The sequence below is a fragment of the Brienomyrus brachyistius genome, chromosome 11, assembly GCF_023856365.1.
Source record: "Brienomyrus brachyistius isolate T26 chromosome 11, BBRACH_0.4, whole genome shotgun sequence".
Classification (NCBI taxonomy): domain Eukaryota; kingdom Metazoa; phylum Chordata; class Actinopteri; order Osteoglossiformes; family Mormyridae; genus Brienomyrus; species Brienomyrus brachyistius.
This window is the reverse complement of record NC_064543.1, coordinates 18637066-18652877: the sequence shown is the minus strand read 5'-3', so window position 1 is coordinate 18652877 and position 15812 is coordinate 18637066. Positions and strand designations below refer to the sequence as shown.

Here is a 15812-nt window from a genome sequence, read left to right as displayed (position 1 = left end):
AAAAATAAAATGCATTCATTCTGAGGTTCCTTGTGCAAAAAAAAAAAAATTAAAATACTACTTAATTGCAAGGTCAACACGCAACACTACACTCGGGTAAATAGCTTTTCCCCATGCCTACAGAGAAGCTAGGGGAGCTCATCCATATTTAAAGTTAAAAAAGGCAGTGGGGTATTTGCGAATCCCGAGCTTGGGCTGTGTGGAGACAGCATACGCTCCCCATGGTGTTGAGTTTTCCTCCGAAACGTGTTCAGGTGAATCTAAATTAAACAGTGTGTATTAGTGTACAGACTGCACAGGATCGCCATTCCATTAACTGTGCTTCCTCCAGGGATAGGCTCCAGACTCACGGCAAACATATTTAGTATAGGCAAATGGATGGACGGTAGAAGAATGATTGCCTACTTGGGTCAAAGGACAAAAAGTCCACAAACTACAGTAAAGAGGACATCAAAGTCAGTTCAAAGTACTCACCATTCTAATTAAAACATACTTTTATACTACAGCACATAAAAACAAGTACTGTATATTCTAATTTATAAGCTAGCTAGAATTTTACCAAGTATCTTCTTAAATAAAGCATCAATCGATGTCAATCAAGTAATCACCTTGAAATCACTTAGCACAAAAGCACCAAACAGATGACGTTCTGAACCCTGCTGACGACTAGATTATGGCAGTTTTGTTGTGAGCAGACGTACACTGTGTCCTGCACATGCTAATTAGCGATGACGTACTCGCTGAGCTGGCTGTGTACACAAAGGTGCTTTTCCTTGTGTAGCTCACAGTAATTGAATGTAGCACACCACATGGTAATCCCTGTAAAAATAAAGCACAACTCCACACCCACTGACTGTTTGCTGTCTCATTATAAAGGTTTGTATGGACCGGTGGCCTGCTGGAGAATAAAGTCTAAAGTGTCCGTCATCCGGGGGGGGGGGGGGGGGGATGGGTGGCAGCAACAAAACCAGGAACTGCCTTCAGTTTTACGGGTACTCACAGAGAATCAGTTCTTCTAGTAATGCTGGACAGAACTAAAGAGAGAACTGAAAGAATGAAAAAGGCTTGGTCCATGGAAAACATATTGTCCATAATGTCAGTCAACGTCAAAATCACATGTGGAGCTTTCAAAGGGGAAGCCTAAGGAATATTAAACCGATGTTTAAACGTCACACCTACCATAACGTCACAGCTAGTACTTCACATATTTGCAACTTACAATTTTCCACCAGTTTCTTTAATGATTATGTATAGCAGTGAACACATGAAGGTATATTTTTGTACTTAAGGTAAATCACTGTCAAAACATTTTCTGTCACATAATTGTCTATTCTTACTTATGTTATCCTTTGTTGCAGTTATTTCTCTGCTACTAGAGAAAGAGATTTTCCCCCACAGGGATCAATACAGTTCTCTCTCATCTCATCTCATCTGACCTAAGTTACCCTTTGCATTAAAAATAAATACATAATAATATTCAAATGCACACCATCAGGTTAAACTGGCAATTTTCCAGAATTCATTTTTAAAATGCAAGCATGAGCCTCCAAAGCAATTTTAAGATGCAGTTCCAGACTAGGCCAAACTCGGTTAACATCTGCATCATTGGAACGACAGCTTGCACTGTAATTAAAGAAAAAGCATCAGCCAGAGGGGTCGCTACGAGAAGCCAGTGCAGGGCTAGCGGGGGGGTGGGGGCAGATAACACCGGATCAGGAGCTGACAATTACGGTTTTAAATCCGGTCCCAGTTGAAGAGGCCCCCTGCCGTGCTTGCGGAGTATGACAGATGGTGTGAGCCGTTGCAGTCATTAAATGGGCAAACTGTGGAGAACAACCTACCAAGTGTATGTGTGCGTGTGTGTAGACTATCGATCTGTTCCGCCACTGGAATCACTTTGACGCATAGCAGAGTGTGGAGCATTAAGTCCATCCGGTTCAGTGTTTAAAAAAAAAAAAAACTGTGTGCGTGTCAGTGTGTATAACAGCCCTGACAGATGTCTGCCTTCCCCTTCATGTCGTCCAGGAAAAGCATCCTCCTCCTAACTGGCTGTAACCAGCAGCACCAAAAAGTTGGGAAAATAGGATGATTAAAAGGCCCTTGATTGACAAGGCCCTTGAAATATTTGAAACATAACTGGTTTGGTCCGAGTTAGGGGTCCAAAATCACTAGCAGCATCCCTGTTAACCATCAAATCAAACATCACAGTTGCTGGAAAGGAAGTACAGTTTACAGTCCTGAAAACCCAGCAAACATTTACACAGAACTAGAGCCTTTAAAATTTTTTGAGCTGCATAGAAGAAGGGAGTCCAAGCTGTTCGGATTTTCACTCAGATGACATTTTAAAGTGAATTCCCTCAAAAAATGATTTATTAAGCTATTAAGTGCAATTTACCATAGGAGTAGCCCAGGAAAATAGAAAGTATATGCACCGTTAACTAAAAACTGGCCACTTTCTGCACCACTAAGTATAGGGAATATTCACAACAAAACATTTGCTTTTCGCAAATCTTTCACGTAAAAAGTACGTGTGTATATATTATATATACACATAGGCACACAGTATATACAGCTACATACACATATATAACCAATGACATTTCAACAAGGTTAGTTTAAACAGCATTTCGACAAACAAAACCAGAATGGGTTTAATAGTGTCATCAGCTGCCCAGGAGCATTGTGGGTACTCAGTCTCATGTTCCCAGCCCCCTCCAGCATCAGGCAGATGCCAATGATCTCAGTAAAGAGAGTGATTAGACTGAAAGCACCGCTCCACTCTAATCACCCAGAGGTCATGTAGGAACAGACGGGGTACCCCCGGGAACTCTGAGCTGGCCAAGCGGCCCCGCCTCCCTCGGTTCACCTGCAGCGAGTCGCAATCCAACACTGCCCTGGTGCTTATTGCTTTTTCTGCTTCAGTAACCCTGGCCCCCTTCCACCATACTCAGGTCGGACCGGGTTAGTCACTTTTCACAGGCATCCATTTCCCCCTTCTGTTACAAATCCAGGTTGTTGTTTTTTTTTTCATAAACAAAAAAAATAGGAAATAGGTACAAGAAACTTGCTTCCAAACCGTTCGCTTCTGAAAAGCTTAATTAAACCTCATTCTACACAGTGTCTGAAAGCAATCAGTAATGAACTATAACAAGGTTTTTTTTTTTTACCTAACAATATAGCCACTGCACTTAAAACCAAGGGATTCCTTGAGACCTTGAATCCTATAGCAAAGGATAACACTCAGAACACAGAGAAAACATTTCAGATTACACAGATATGCAAGTGGATATTGCATTTTTTATAAAGGGGGGGAGCACATGAAAGTAGAGATTCATAAGAGAGTTGATATACAAAGCTGCTGGATATACAGTCACCACAGATTCAATCTTGCTGCCTGTGAATGTAGGTGCAATACCCCAGAAGCACATTATAGGACTTTCCCCTAGGGACCAATGAAGGGTACCTATCTGTTCAGGTCTCTCGCTTCTTCACCACACTGAAAAGCAAGCATAGAAATTTAAGCAAACCTAAAACGGAAACCCATAAAGTTACTCCAGGCCACAGCAATTGGCCTTGAAGGCTTTACCCAGATTTCTTCAAATACCCACTGGAATGATTTCATTTCGCCTCCATGCAACCCAGTCTAATTAATGCTAGTCAGTTTTAACACTCTCCAAAAGAAGAAAGCGAAAGTCTAATAATTCCAAATGACACGTGGTTTTACCGGACTTCCACCACAAAGTAATCAATTTTCAATTAGAGTGATATCAAGTTGTGAGTAAGAAGTTTATGGAAAGTTTTGATGTGAAGCCAGGCAAACCAATACTTGGCACCTCCGCACCCCCACCCCAACCACAAGAACCCAGACTTCCAGAAACAATTGTTCTGTCTCAACCAAAGACTGCCATCAGAAGGACTGCACAAGGTCCCACATTTTATTGAATGCTAATTTCAAACGGAAGTTCCAAGAGCTGCAAAGATGTTAGGCATGTGCTTACAATTCAGGCATATACATATGAAGATGAACACTAGTGAGGATAGAAATTCATCTTGATATCAGTAAATAAACTACACACACTAGGGTGATTGTGAACATGGACACAACTCAAGCGATTCAGTTTATTCAATACAACTCAATAATTAAAATATATATTTTTAAAAGGTAATTTTTAAAATGTACTAAAACATCACATCTGCACACCGACTAGACCAGTGCATCCGTTTGATGGCTCGAATGGGCTGGAAAGACTGGGAAATAAAGTGTAACAGTGCCTTTTGTGCGGACAGGAAGGACCGGCCACTTAGTACTGGAAGGTTCCAAAGCTGCCCTTGCCGTTCCTCCTGAACTGGTTGCCCTGGATGGAGACGAACATCTCTTGAGACAGCAAGTTGTCATCGGCCTGCGTCACGCCCAGGTCCTTCATCGCACATTTCTGCCGCTGGCTCTTCTTAGCAGACGTAGCCACCAGCTCCTTCTTGATAGCGTCGTTGCCCTCGGTGATGTCCGGGGGTACGTCGTAGTAGTGAGAGTCCATGGGGGGTTCCTCCAACACCAGAAGGGGAACCTCAACCTGGACCCTGCCTGGTTTCATCGGGCCAGACTCAGAGTCATGTGCCGCCTTTTTGGGACTCACCAACTCATCTGAGGGAGCGACAGTTTCACATTCAAAGGTCAGACAGCCTCCTAAAGAAGAAGATCAGGCCCATTCCCACAATACCCATTCCCACATGATAGATCCTTTTAGTCACGTCACACAAAACACCTGTCCATAGCAACTGTAAACGGAGAAAAGGGATCAATTTAAATGGAGGGGGCGCACTGTGGTTTAGCCATTACATTCCTTAAAATGACTGAACACTAAGCCTGAGTCATCTAAGATACCCCTTGAGGTCTCTCTGGAATACTGTTACCACTCAGGAGGAAACCAAATTCCACCACTGATACCAGCATGACCTATAGAAACTCACTCAAAAATACTGGTGAGTAATTAGGCAGATTTTGGAGAATGCAAATCGCACAGCAACACACACATTCAGTCCATACAGGAAGCTCTGCCTGAAACGCATTCTTTCCTGTTCCTGTTGAAGGTTTCAAAACCACATCTATCCATTCTTCAGTGCCTGTGGTGTCCATTGGGATGTTTTCCAGGAGCAATACCGATGAAAACTCCATCGGCAGATGACAAACAAGAGCTGAGGAGCCCCTCTTACCTCTAGCCACGCATCCGCAGGGCTTAATTTAGCTACAACATAGTTTCATTCAGTCCTGCCCCTGCCCAGGTCATCACATTTTTAATATGTTAAACACTGAAACTGTTGCAGATTTATGTAAAACACAGGTGGGGTAAACATCAGAACAGATGCATTCTAATTTCAATACTTTGCTCCTTGGTATCGGATGCCATCACGAATCAAGGGAAACAGGCCTGGACATACACCGAAATGGGGGAGCCGATACCTGCAGAGTGTCCCCCAACAACCCCACTGTCCGAGGGGAGGTCGGCCGGCTTCACCAAGATCACGCCATAACCCTCGTTGTTGTGGATCACGTTGTTGACCATGGTGATTCTAGGAAGGGTGTCCAACTTGTCCGCAAAATCCTGGGGAGGGGATAAAGTAAATGAGTTTTTTTTTTTGTAGACAATTGTTCCACCACTCAGTCTGCTGAATAAGTCAGGCAGTGCTGGGACAAGGAAGATGGATGGGTCTTTATCAGTCTGCTTTCACACTCTATACAAACAGCACCATGCTAAGCCTCTGGGTGGGAGATAAGGACATAAGACTCTTGTAAAGGTAATTAAAATAACACCTCCACCCTTTGTTTTTTCACTTCCCCGAGCCCCCTCCCCTTTATTACATCCTTGTCCACAAAATTCTATTTGGGTTCACAAGATGTTACCACACAACACGGTCCTGCAGCACTGAAGCCAGCTTAGAGACACAAAAACGCAATACCAGAAGCATCGGATTACCATTGGGGCCCTCGAGTGGGCAGCGATTGTCACATGGCCAAAGGGCCTCGCGATTGCAATTCCACGCTCCTCTGACTGCGTGACGCACTGACTAGAAAACGATTGCACACGTGATCCTATGATATGAGCTCGCACAGTTGAGGCCTTGAGTGCACCAATTTTGCTGAAAGGAATGACCCACATATGGTACACCAAAGGAAAGAGATCCCATCTTGCTCACCACAGGAATTAGACGGCCAAATACACATGGCGATACAGCAGAATGCATTTTACAAGTTTAAAATTTCTTTAAATGACATCATTTAAAATGGCATGTATTGCATAGCTACACCGTTTATGTCTGATGTTTTAAACAACTTCCAGACTTCCTAGTAAGGGGGGGTTGTTTAAAATACACAGGTGTTTCCAATGTGCATTAGAACTCTACAAATTTCAATTTCATTTAATACAGAGAGTAGCTACAGCACTAGTATAAAAGCAGTTTTCACCACTTAACTTACACAATACATTCCAGAGTTAGATATTCCCCCACGACATAACCAAGGTCTAAAGCTACAAAAACAGGGCCCCCCCCTGGGGCTCAGGGCAGACAGGGTCAGTCGCCCATCAAAGTCCAGGACAGACGGGCTGCCTTCAGCCCCGCGGTGCCGAATCAGCACCCCCTGGCTCACCTTGATGAGCACTCCCTCTCTGCAGTGATGGATGCCATTTCCCACGAGAGTGCAGATGCTGCCGGGGTAGATCTCAACGCCGGCCCCCTGCAACACAGCGGCGAATCACAAACAAGTCAAGACCACATGACTACATCTAGATTTATTTAGCAAAAAGTGACATACATTCGTTGAGGAAGCAGGGTCAAGCCGTCCCTGGAGCAGTTGGGGGTTAAGAGAATTACTTAAAAACCCAACGCTGAAATCACTCTGCCGGTCTCAGGATTTGAAAAGACAACCTTCCGATCACTGGTAAGGCATCATAACCTGCTGAGCCATAAACCACCCCCCATAACTTCCGGGATCCAAACTCAAACGGTCAGCAAGAGGTGGGAGTTCAAACTGAACTTTACCGGGTGACTGTAGTGTTCCACTTCCAGTCATGACAATCAATAATCAGGGTGTAGAAAGGATGGGGTTAAACACCCAGCACAGCATGCATAACAGAGATGGTCTCTGCTATTGGATGAAGAGATCAGCAGATCAGCATGAACACGAGTCAAAATGAACAAAAAGCCAAGGATGAGGAAACAAAAAGCGGGAGAAATAAAGCAGAGATTCACCTACATCCTAAAACCCTCTCAGCCGATCGTAAATAGAACAAACGTTTGGGGGGGACATTAAAATGACAGCAGTATGGCAGCAGGGGGGGGGGCTCACCTTTGCCCCATAAAGGTCACACATATTCATGGTCAGCTGGGCTGAGGTGCGTACAATCACACCTGTCGTCTCACACTGAAGGACACAATTCTCCATCTCCAACCGGCCCTGACGGACACCTACGACGGCAAGGGGCAGAACGTTCAGACAGAACATCGGGTGCCAACATCCTAGGCCTGTAGGTAATCATTGGATCACACAACCCAAAGAGATAGTGATACTTCCTGCAGACCTAAGAGGTTGCACCAGGTCCAACAGCACCCTGGCACAGAAAGATGCCCTAATCCATTCTCACTGTAAAAGATGTACTGGAACCCCTAAACACCAAGACGCAGAATAGAAAAATACAATTCTGACATTCTTTGCCTTGGAAGGGCTGGAAAATGACAGTGCTTAATCACTCGCTTGTATGAATATTTGTATGCTGGGTAGGGGGGAGTGGGGGCCAGAATAGGGTCACACATCATACAGGCCAACAGATGGTCTCTCACAGCATACAGTCAGTGGTCGATAGAGCGTTTTATAGCTGCTTAACACTGCCAGTGGCTAACATCCGTGGATCCTTTTTTATTTATGAACCGCATTAGAGGCTCAAAGAGGAGGTGAGGAAAACCGGTCATGCGGAACCAAGGGCACCGGAAGTTTCCATACTCACACAAGATGCCCTCGATGGCGTCATGCTGGATGAACTTCAGGTTAGATATCTTTGCATTGGCGGCAGTCGACTCTATGAAAGCGTCGCCCTTGCCTCTCTTCTCGATCACCACCTCATCAGACAAGCCAAAGCCTAAGGAGGGACCACAAAACAGGCTTTAGGAAAGCAGCCAGAATATCATCAAAAGGTAAAATTTACTGCGGTGAGTTTACAATTTGCAGCCTTTCATTTCCTGTCTTATTGTCAATGGCCCAGTTCACATTTCTGAGCGCAACAGAAGAAAGGACAAAAAAATAAATTAGCCTAACAAGAGTCACCTCTTCCTTTCTGGCACAAAAAAGGGCATCTGACTGCCATCACGAGAGCTCACCATCTTCCACTAACTACCAAAACCTTCCTAAAACCTAGCCGAGTCTTTGGACCTTTTTCAACAACATTCATTTCACAGAAAGAGCTCAGAATAGTGGACATTAAATCGGCAGGTTTGAATGGAAGCAAGAGATCATTTGAAATATTCACACATAAAGACAGTACCAAGTCCGTCTCCACATCAATGCAGATTTGGCACAAAGAATGTCTCCACGGTGATCTAGTGTTGGCCTAATACGGCAGCACAGAGTTCATGGTTGCTAGCCTCTTTATTAGTGTCTAGGGTTGCCTTTGTGGAGGGAGAGGACGGGAGAGACAGCCACTGAAAGCCTCCACGAACGCCAGCACTATGTCCACCGGACACAAAGAGCATGCATTCACTTAGAAAGCCTGACATCGCCTCAGCACCAACCCTGGCAGCCTGGCGCATTGCTCACACCTTCATGCTACGCTTGCCATGCCATTGGGCACGATTCACTTCCCCCGGCCTCACTCGCCGGCTTCATGTTCAGTTTTTATGAAAACCTAGGGGCTTTCTTACTTTTGAAAATTAAGATGGCACTCGGGCATTGCCGTGATATGCCCCGTCGATTGATTTATTGCCTGTAAAACTGCAGCTAGAACCAAACACAACCCACATTCAGACAGCTGATAAAACAGGTTTACGTAGCGGAGACAAGGGCCCCCCCAAACATCTTCTGTTTGGCAGAATTTTGCTGCCTCTCAGCAACAGCAGCATCTGATACCCAGCTGACGATGCAGCCAAAGAACAGGATACCAGAGATAGAGGGAGGAGCCTGGATGGACCCCAGTACCCAGTCAGCATTAGCTCACTGGAGATGCTCTTCAGTGAGAGCACTGTGCAAAAACGGGCATTTAAGCAGAAAAATGCTGGCAGTGAAAGCCACCCTAGTACATATTTAATGAAGTCTTACTCACAACATTCCTAGCTTAAAAAGCAATACCGCTGGTTAAGCAGAGCTAGAACAAGACCGTGCTCCCAGTACGCAGTACAGTTTCATAGATGATATTTACCTTCCACCTCAATGGAGTCAGGAATGTTGATGGAGCGACTGACGAGGTAGTGGCCTGTGCAGATGATGACCACGTCGCCCTCATAGCAGGCATCGATGGCCAGCAGCAGGTCACCATGAAACTTGGGGAAGAGAATTGTGTAAAAAACCTATTAGAAACATATTAGAAAGCCCACAGCTGACAATCAGTAGTGCAGTAGTCTCACTTTGCGTTCCTGATTGGAAGATGAAGGATCTCCTGGAGGAGCTCCCCAATGAAATATTTACAGGATTTAGAGTGGCACCCCTTGCAGGGTCGACTTTCACGAACTGCAGAAGTGCATATATAAGAAAAAAAAGGGTTTGCTAAATCAGAAACGTGCCAAGAGGCAGCTGGGGACACACCTGCAGCTCGAACTGCTCTCCAGAGAAGTCGGGGAGCAGCTTGTCCACCATCAAGGTCTGCAGCTGGCCCACTGTCATGGAAGAAGACACCACGTGCACGACCCGGCCGGCGCCCTTGCGCTGGCCCTTTGCGCTGTACGATTGCTGCCCCGAGTTCACCTTGTAGCCCAAAACGTGCCTACAGGAATTTGGGATGACATCTCCCGATCAAACATTTGTTTTCTCGCTCTGCTAACGCCCACATCCTGGCAGAGCATCGTGGTAGCTACCGCCGGCTACGGTGCAGGAGCGGCCCCCGCCCACCTGAGCAGCGGGTTCTCGATGATTCGTAGCTTGCGCTTCAGGGCCTCCATCTGCTCGCACATCCGCAGGCCCTCCACCATGGAGACGTTGTCCAGCTCCGACTCAGAGTCGCTGCAGATGTCGTTGCGCAGGCTTGAGAACTCCTGAAACTTCTCCAAGCAGCGGGCTAGCAGAGAATGGTACTCGGCTACCAGACCTGCCGGCACCCGGTCCTCCAGGATGTCATAGTACCTGCGGATATAGGCAGGACATGGGAGGGGGGAGACAAGCTTGCATCTATGCCATAAAGCAAAGACAGGAGCACAAGGGGGGAGGGGGGCTGGGAAACGCTTCACACAGGCCCGCAAGCATCTGCTTGTCAGGAGATCTGTAAATGGGATGTGGAACAAGGTCACCGTCACAGGGAAAGACAACAAACGGCACTTCCCCCCATCAGCAAGCACAGGCATGATGCTCACTGGCGGTAAACAAAGGCGGCAGGTTTGAAGGACAGCGGGGGTACCTTGTTTCCAAACAAGTACTGCACATTTGCTAAAGAACATACATGTGCCCTTCTCAGTGGTTGGTAAGTCAGCAATTAACTATTAAAAAACACCTGGCCACCGAGGGGATGAGCCACTACACAACAGTGTATAAAATAAGTGGTAATATAACAATGATTTGCAAAAGGCCATGAGGCCAACACCCATTACACACTAGCACGGCACATTTGCTTTGGCCAATGTGACCGCATCTGTCTGGTGTGGTTTGCTATATTTGGGAATAAGGGGCCTATCATTTTTAGCAGTAAAGGTCAGGCCTAGTTTTATGAACACTCAATCAATTTTTACTATGGGTGAGTATTTTAAATGGCACTACACATCAAAATGCATGGCATTAAATATTTTTCAAAAGGGGGGATTGGGTGAAAAAGGCAAGACAAGCAGCTTAGCTGGAGTCTTTGGACAGGTTACAAATGATTCCTATTGGGTGTAAAGTTATAAAGCCAGAGATTTAGGAGCCACGTTCCTTCTGCCTTTTTATTAAACCCTAAAGCCCACCCCTATTCTAGGTTGCAGATTGGCCTTGTCGTTCCATCCAGTGAAGCAACTAGCTGTAAAAATGTTACCGTGGAATGAGGAAAGGGAAGTGTGTTGTGCCACAAATCAATTTGCAGACACTGCCATCTAGTGGACATACAGCAAACCACACCGAAGAACAGCCTTAGCGCGAGTGTCACTGTAGACCTGACCTAAACAAACACTGCACCACTGAATGAACACAACCTCAGACTTACAGCCGTAGGCGAGGCTCTACACATCTAACAAAGTAGTCAAAGTCATCGTCCTCGTCTTCCTCGTCCCACTTTCTCCAGATGTGCTTGTAGAAAAACCTAGAAGAGCCACAAAAAACCAGTTACTCCACAATGTCGTCTCAGGGGCTCTCCACTTCAAGCAGCAGTCCCCACCCAACATTCAAACTGGCCATTACCAGTCTGTCTAAAAGACACAGGAAAGAGAAAGCATGTTGTTTGACCACGTTCGAATTCACATTATTGTAAGTTCTGAGGATAATAATTTCAAAGATTGCAGACTGCAAGCAGTGTATATCCAACAGTGCTCTGGTAACTGATTTTCAGGTCGTTTATACAGGTCTTTTATACAGCATCACAAGCAGAGGCCATCTGAAACTCAATCGGTGACACTCAAACACTGAGAAGCATTAGATTCCTTCACCCCTTGAGACAGATGAGGGGTAGGTTGTCCTTTAAGTCAGTTGCTACCTTTTCTGTAGATTTACATATGCAACAATGCCCTGAATACATTAATTGCCAACTGGGGTAGCTGGATTGAGAAGCTCTAAGAAAGACAAAGACTAAATTCAGATTGCTGGGGGTTGGTTTACTGATACCAAACACACCCAACCTAATAACAAACGAGACGGCAACGAGCTGCAGTCACTATATCAACCACCGTTGCAAATGTTCAGGACCTTGTTACCTCAGCTGTTCAGCAGTATTACCTACGGGTTGCATGCCTGTCTCGCACAATGTAATGTTTACTATTGTTTGAAATTAACCAAAAGCGAGGTAGGCGGCCAAGAATACCTCAGGTGCTCCACAGCCAGTGCCGTATGGTCAAAGTCTCCTGACTCATCATAGACCGTGTGAAGCTCCTGCAGGGGCACCATGTGCTGGGTGGCCTCTAGCAGGTCTCGCATGGCCTCCTCACTGATTTCACAGCCCCGCACCACACATCGCATGGGCAGGACCAGCTCCACAGAGGCCTTCAGCCCCACATAGTCCACGTCCACCACCTGCGAGGGCAATCCACCATTGATCTCTGCTACAACTTTACAAACTTCAAATATTCTAAAATTCAAAAATCAGTGTTTCAAAGAAAACTACTAATGTATTTCAGTGATGCACACACTAAGAATTTTTTATATATTTTTTTTTTTACTTGTGTCTGTGCTTTACCCTCATGACCTACGCTATTTGTGAAGCCTATTTCCACTAGCTACGACCTTTCTGCTGCTGTCTGGGGCAATCACATTTGCTGTCGACTGAGCAGCTGGGATGAGCTTAACGCCTGCACACCTAAACACTGACCTCCACCTGCACGTCGAACACCTCTGTGCACCACAAGGCCTGCCAATCACAGGGCTCCACCACCTTCTCCAGGTAATCCGCTATGAAGGCTTTTACTTCTGATGTCTTGCAGTCCCCTACAAAGTACAACGCCACTCTCAGCTACTACTGCAGTGAGGTACTCAATTACCAAGTCAGCTACGCATTCATAAAGAGAACAAGCTTAGATCCTCATCTTTATCAAAAATAAACACAAAGAAACACCTTTGTGTCAGTTATGGCTGCTGAAGGTTCAGGGATTACCTAACATGTAATCCTGGTAAGCTTTAAACCTCTCATAGAACAGCAGTTGAATTGTCTGGAAGGTTGCTGGCAGAACTCCATCTCCAACATGCTCTGCCTTCTTCAGAAAGGTACCGGGCTTGTCTCCACTGCCATAGTCTGTGCCACTGTCATCATCGTCACCATTTCCTTCATTCTGAAAAAGACCTTTGGGAGGAGGGGTGGAGTAAAGTAGAGTACATTTCCCAGAGAGCTAAGCACAGAAACAGACCACATAAATCACATGAATGCCAGGAGGCAGTCCTCTTTGTTTAGAAGAAAAAAACAAAATGAAGTCCAGGAACTATTAGGTCATCATTTGCCTACTGCTAATGAATACCACTTTTTATTCGGAGACCAGATTCAAAGTTACCGTTAGTCTGGCTTGGATAAAAGCTACCTACCAGAGTCCTATAAAAACACTTCTGTTTGGCATACATCTGTCTGACAGCATCTGTATTTAAAACGTAAAACTGGGACTTCAACAGCTATTTGGAGAGCATGTTCTGTGAATATGGGGGTGACAGTTTTACAAACAGAATTCAAAAGCTAAATACTCGAAGATTATTTATTGGTTTTTAAATACTATACAATAACATGAAATACAAACATCAGACTATCATATTGCACTGCCCTTAAAGAGGCGGCTGCTAACTATATTTTGCTTTGCAATGAAAATGAAACCTGGAAAGCAAATGTCAGCATGAAACAATGAGAAATCCCGGACGTTTCAGGTATTTTAGGTCCCGTGAACATGGAAAACAAGACATTAGCAAGGACGGGACAGAACTGGCAAGGCAATTAAGAAGAGTTTGTCTTTCGCAAAACTGGAACAAGAGTAAGGGAAATGATAAATTACAAATTCACAGCCGTTCGCCTGGGTATTCCGCTCTCCGCCTGCCCCATTTGCACAGTTATCTGACTAACAGCGGCACTTTGCCAAGAGTGGAGCTTTATGAAAGCACCTTGCTTTACGTGAAGCAGGTCACGCTGTGTCTCCCGACTCCCCTCCGCGTCCGCCTCCGAAGCAGCCTTCTCCCTGAAAGCGCATTCGCCTCCCGGAGCCTCCTCTCCTCCATCTTCGTTGACAAACTCCCCCTCTCCAATCTCCGGCTGGGGTGTAGCGACACAGACCTCATCGTCTGCCATCGTTTGGAGATTTCTTGTGGGGAAAACCTGTTTAAATGCTCTAATATGCTATAGCCGTTGGTGCTGTGCTGTTTTGACAGAAACCTCAGAGTCGCTGCTCCTTCTGAGGAGAATTTCAAAATTTCCCCGGTCGCATGAAGCCTGGCCAATAAGAAACGTTCCATGTGCGTCACTTCCGGTCACGGAAGTTCGGAGCGTTCGCATTGGTTTTCTTGTACTTCAAAATTATGCTAAAATCCGAGTTTATGAAGCGATTTCTAAAATAAAGCGAAAAATAAAATAGCTGATTTTCAGCAGTCCATCCTAGACATAATTAGGCTTAAGTTATCGATATGATAACTTCGGAAACGATCTGTTCAAATCGAATTATTTATAATACGATTTAACTTGAGGAGGCACCAATTTTATTTATTTTTTGTGGCTGCATCGCTGTTTAACAACGTAATCCATCAATGAGCAACAGGCTGGTGATTACTGGAGATACGGAAGACTTTTCAAATGCAGACCGTTCAGTCAAGCATGTGACAGAATCTAATTGTACTTTCTTTGTGATTTTTAACGGCTCAATGCTTTCTTCTCAGAGATTACCGTTGTCATGGAGATCGACTTTTGGGACTCGCCCTTGGACCTCGGTATCTATCGGCCCTTGTGTATAATTTACTATGCTGAAAGTGGAGGGAAAATCGATTTGAAGAATCCCCTATGATAGAGCCTTGCTGGGAGAAGACAGGCGTATTGAATTGCCTGTAAAATGCTGCAGGCTGTCTGGCCCCATAGTGATACTTTTTTGATTTCACACACAAATACAAATTTCACAAGCCATTGTTACTGTAGGTAATACTAAGATAAGTGATGCAGGCGCGACTAAACATAAAGACAAATTATATTTTACAAATTACTCAAATATTATGCAGCTCCCTTGTTACACTTTAATAGGTTTTGGTAAATTGGCTACTTTTGCCGTTTAATGACCTCTTGTTAAATTTTCTGTAGTAAGTCATAATGATTAAATTACGGAATTGGTGGCGGTGTGCCTGCTTGTTATTCCCAGCTGGTGGCAGCAAAGAGTCGCCAGTTTCGTTCAGGTTTTTCCCTAACATTATGAACTCGGATGACATAGCCGTATACGTGTTCTGAGTCATCTGTACTCAAAACAGCAACATATACCACATAGAATATTTTTTAATCGCATATTACATAATAATGATTAATAAAGATTAATTTTCAAGGACACTTAAACAGCATGCATGCGGTGTCATACTGGTACGGCAGTACCAGTTCAGAGTGTTATGTAAGCATATTAAATTAAATAGGCAAGTCTGTTCATATTCAGGGCGGCATGGTGGTGCAGTGGTTAGCACTGTTGCTTCACACCTCTGGGACCCGGGTTCAAGTCTCCGCCTGGGTCACATGTGTGCGGAGTTTGCATGTTCTCCCCATGTCATCGTGGGGTTTCCTCCGGGTACTCCGATTTCCCCCCCACAGTCCAAAAACATGCTGAGGCTAATTGGAGTTACTAAATTGCCCGTAGGTGTGCATGTGAGAGTGCATGGTGTGTGAGTGTGCCCTGCGACGGGCTGGCCCCCCATCCTGGGTTGTTCCCTGCCTCATGCCCATTGCTTCCAGGATAGGCTCCGGACCCCCCACGACCCAGTAGGATGAGCGGTTTGGAAAATAGATGGATGG

At 45.2% G+C, this 15812-nt stretch overlaps 1 protein-coding gene across 1 annotated transcript; it reads right to left on the bottom strand.

Annotated features, from left to right (window-relative positions):
- Window positions 1–3902: 3902 nt before the first annotated feature.
- shcbp1 (SHC SH2-domain binding protein 1) lies at window positions 3903–14282 on the bottom strand. The gene is made up of 13 exons (XM_049030299.1): window positions 13943–14282; window positions 12960–13145; window positions 12678–12793; window positions 12174–12382; window positions 11364–11459; window positions 10088–10318; window positions 9785–9962; window positions 9402–9522; window positions 7998–8129; window positions 7343–7461; window positions 6644–6730; window positions 5459–5600; window positions 3903–4642 (listed from the first exon to the last, which is right to left on the bottom strand). The coding sequence occupies exons 1-13, from the start codon at window positions 14124–14126 to the stop codon at window positions 4302–4304; spliced, it is 2142 nt and encodes a 713-aa protein (XP_048886256.1). The 5' UTR covers window positions 14127–14282; the 3' UTR covers window positions 3903–4301.
- Between the last annotated feature and the right edge of the window lie 1530 nt (window positions 14283–15812).

What these genes read in the sequence shown, in the direction of transcription:
- shcbp1 (XM_049030299.1), bottom strand. Translation starts at nt 14,126, where the DNA reads ATGGCAGACGATGAGGTCTGTGTCGCTACACCCCAGCCGGAGATTGGA. An exon ending in CCTGCTTCACGTAAAGCAAG is followed by an intron (nt 13,146 to 13,942) that starts GTGCTTTCATAA and finishes CTCCTCCCAAAG; the next exon opens with GTCTTTTTCAGAATGAAGGA. An exon ending in GAGAGCAGTTCGAGCTGCAG is followed by an intron (nt 9,523 to 9,784) that starts GTGTGTCCCCAG and finishes CTCTTCCCCAAG; the next exon opens with TTTCATGGTGACCTGCTGCT.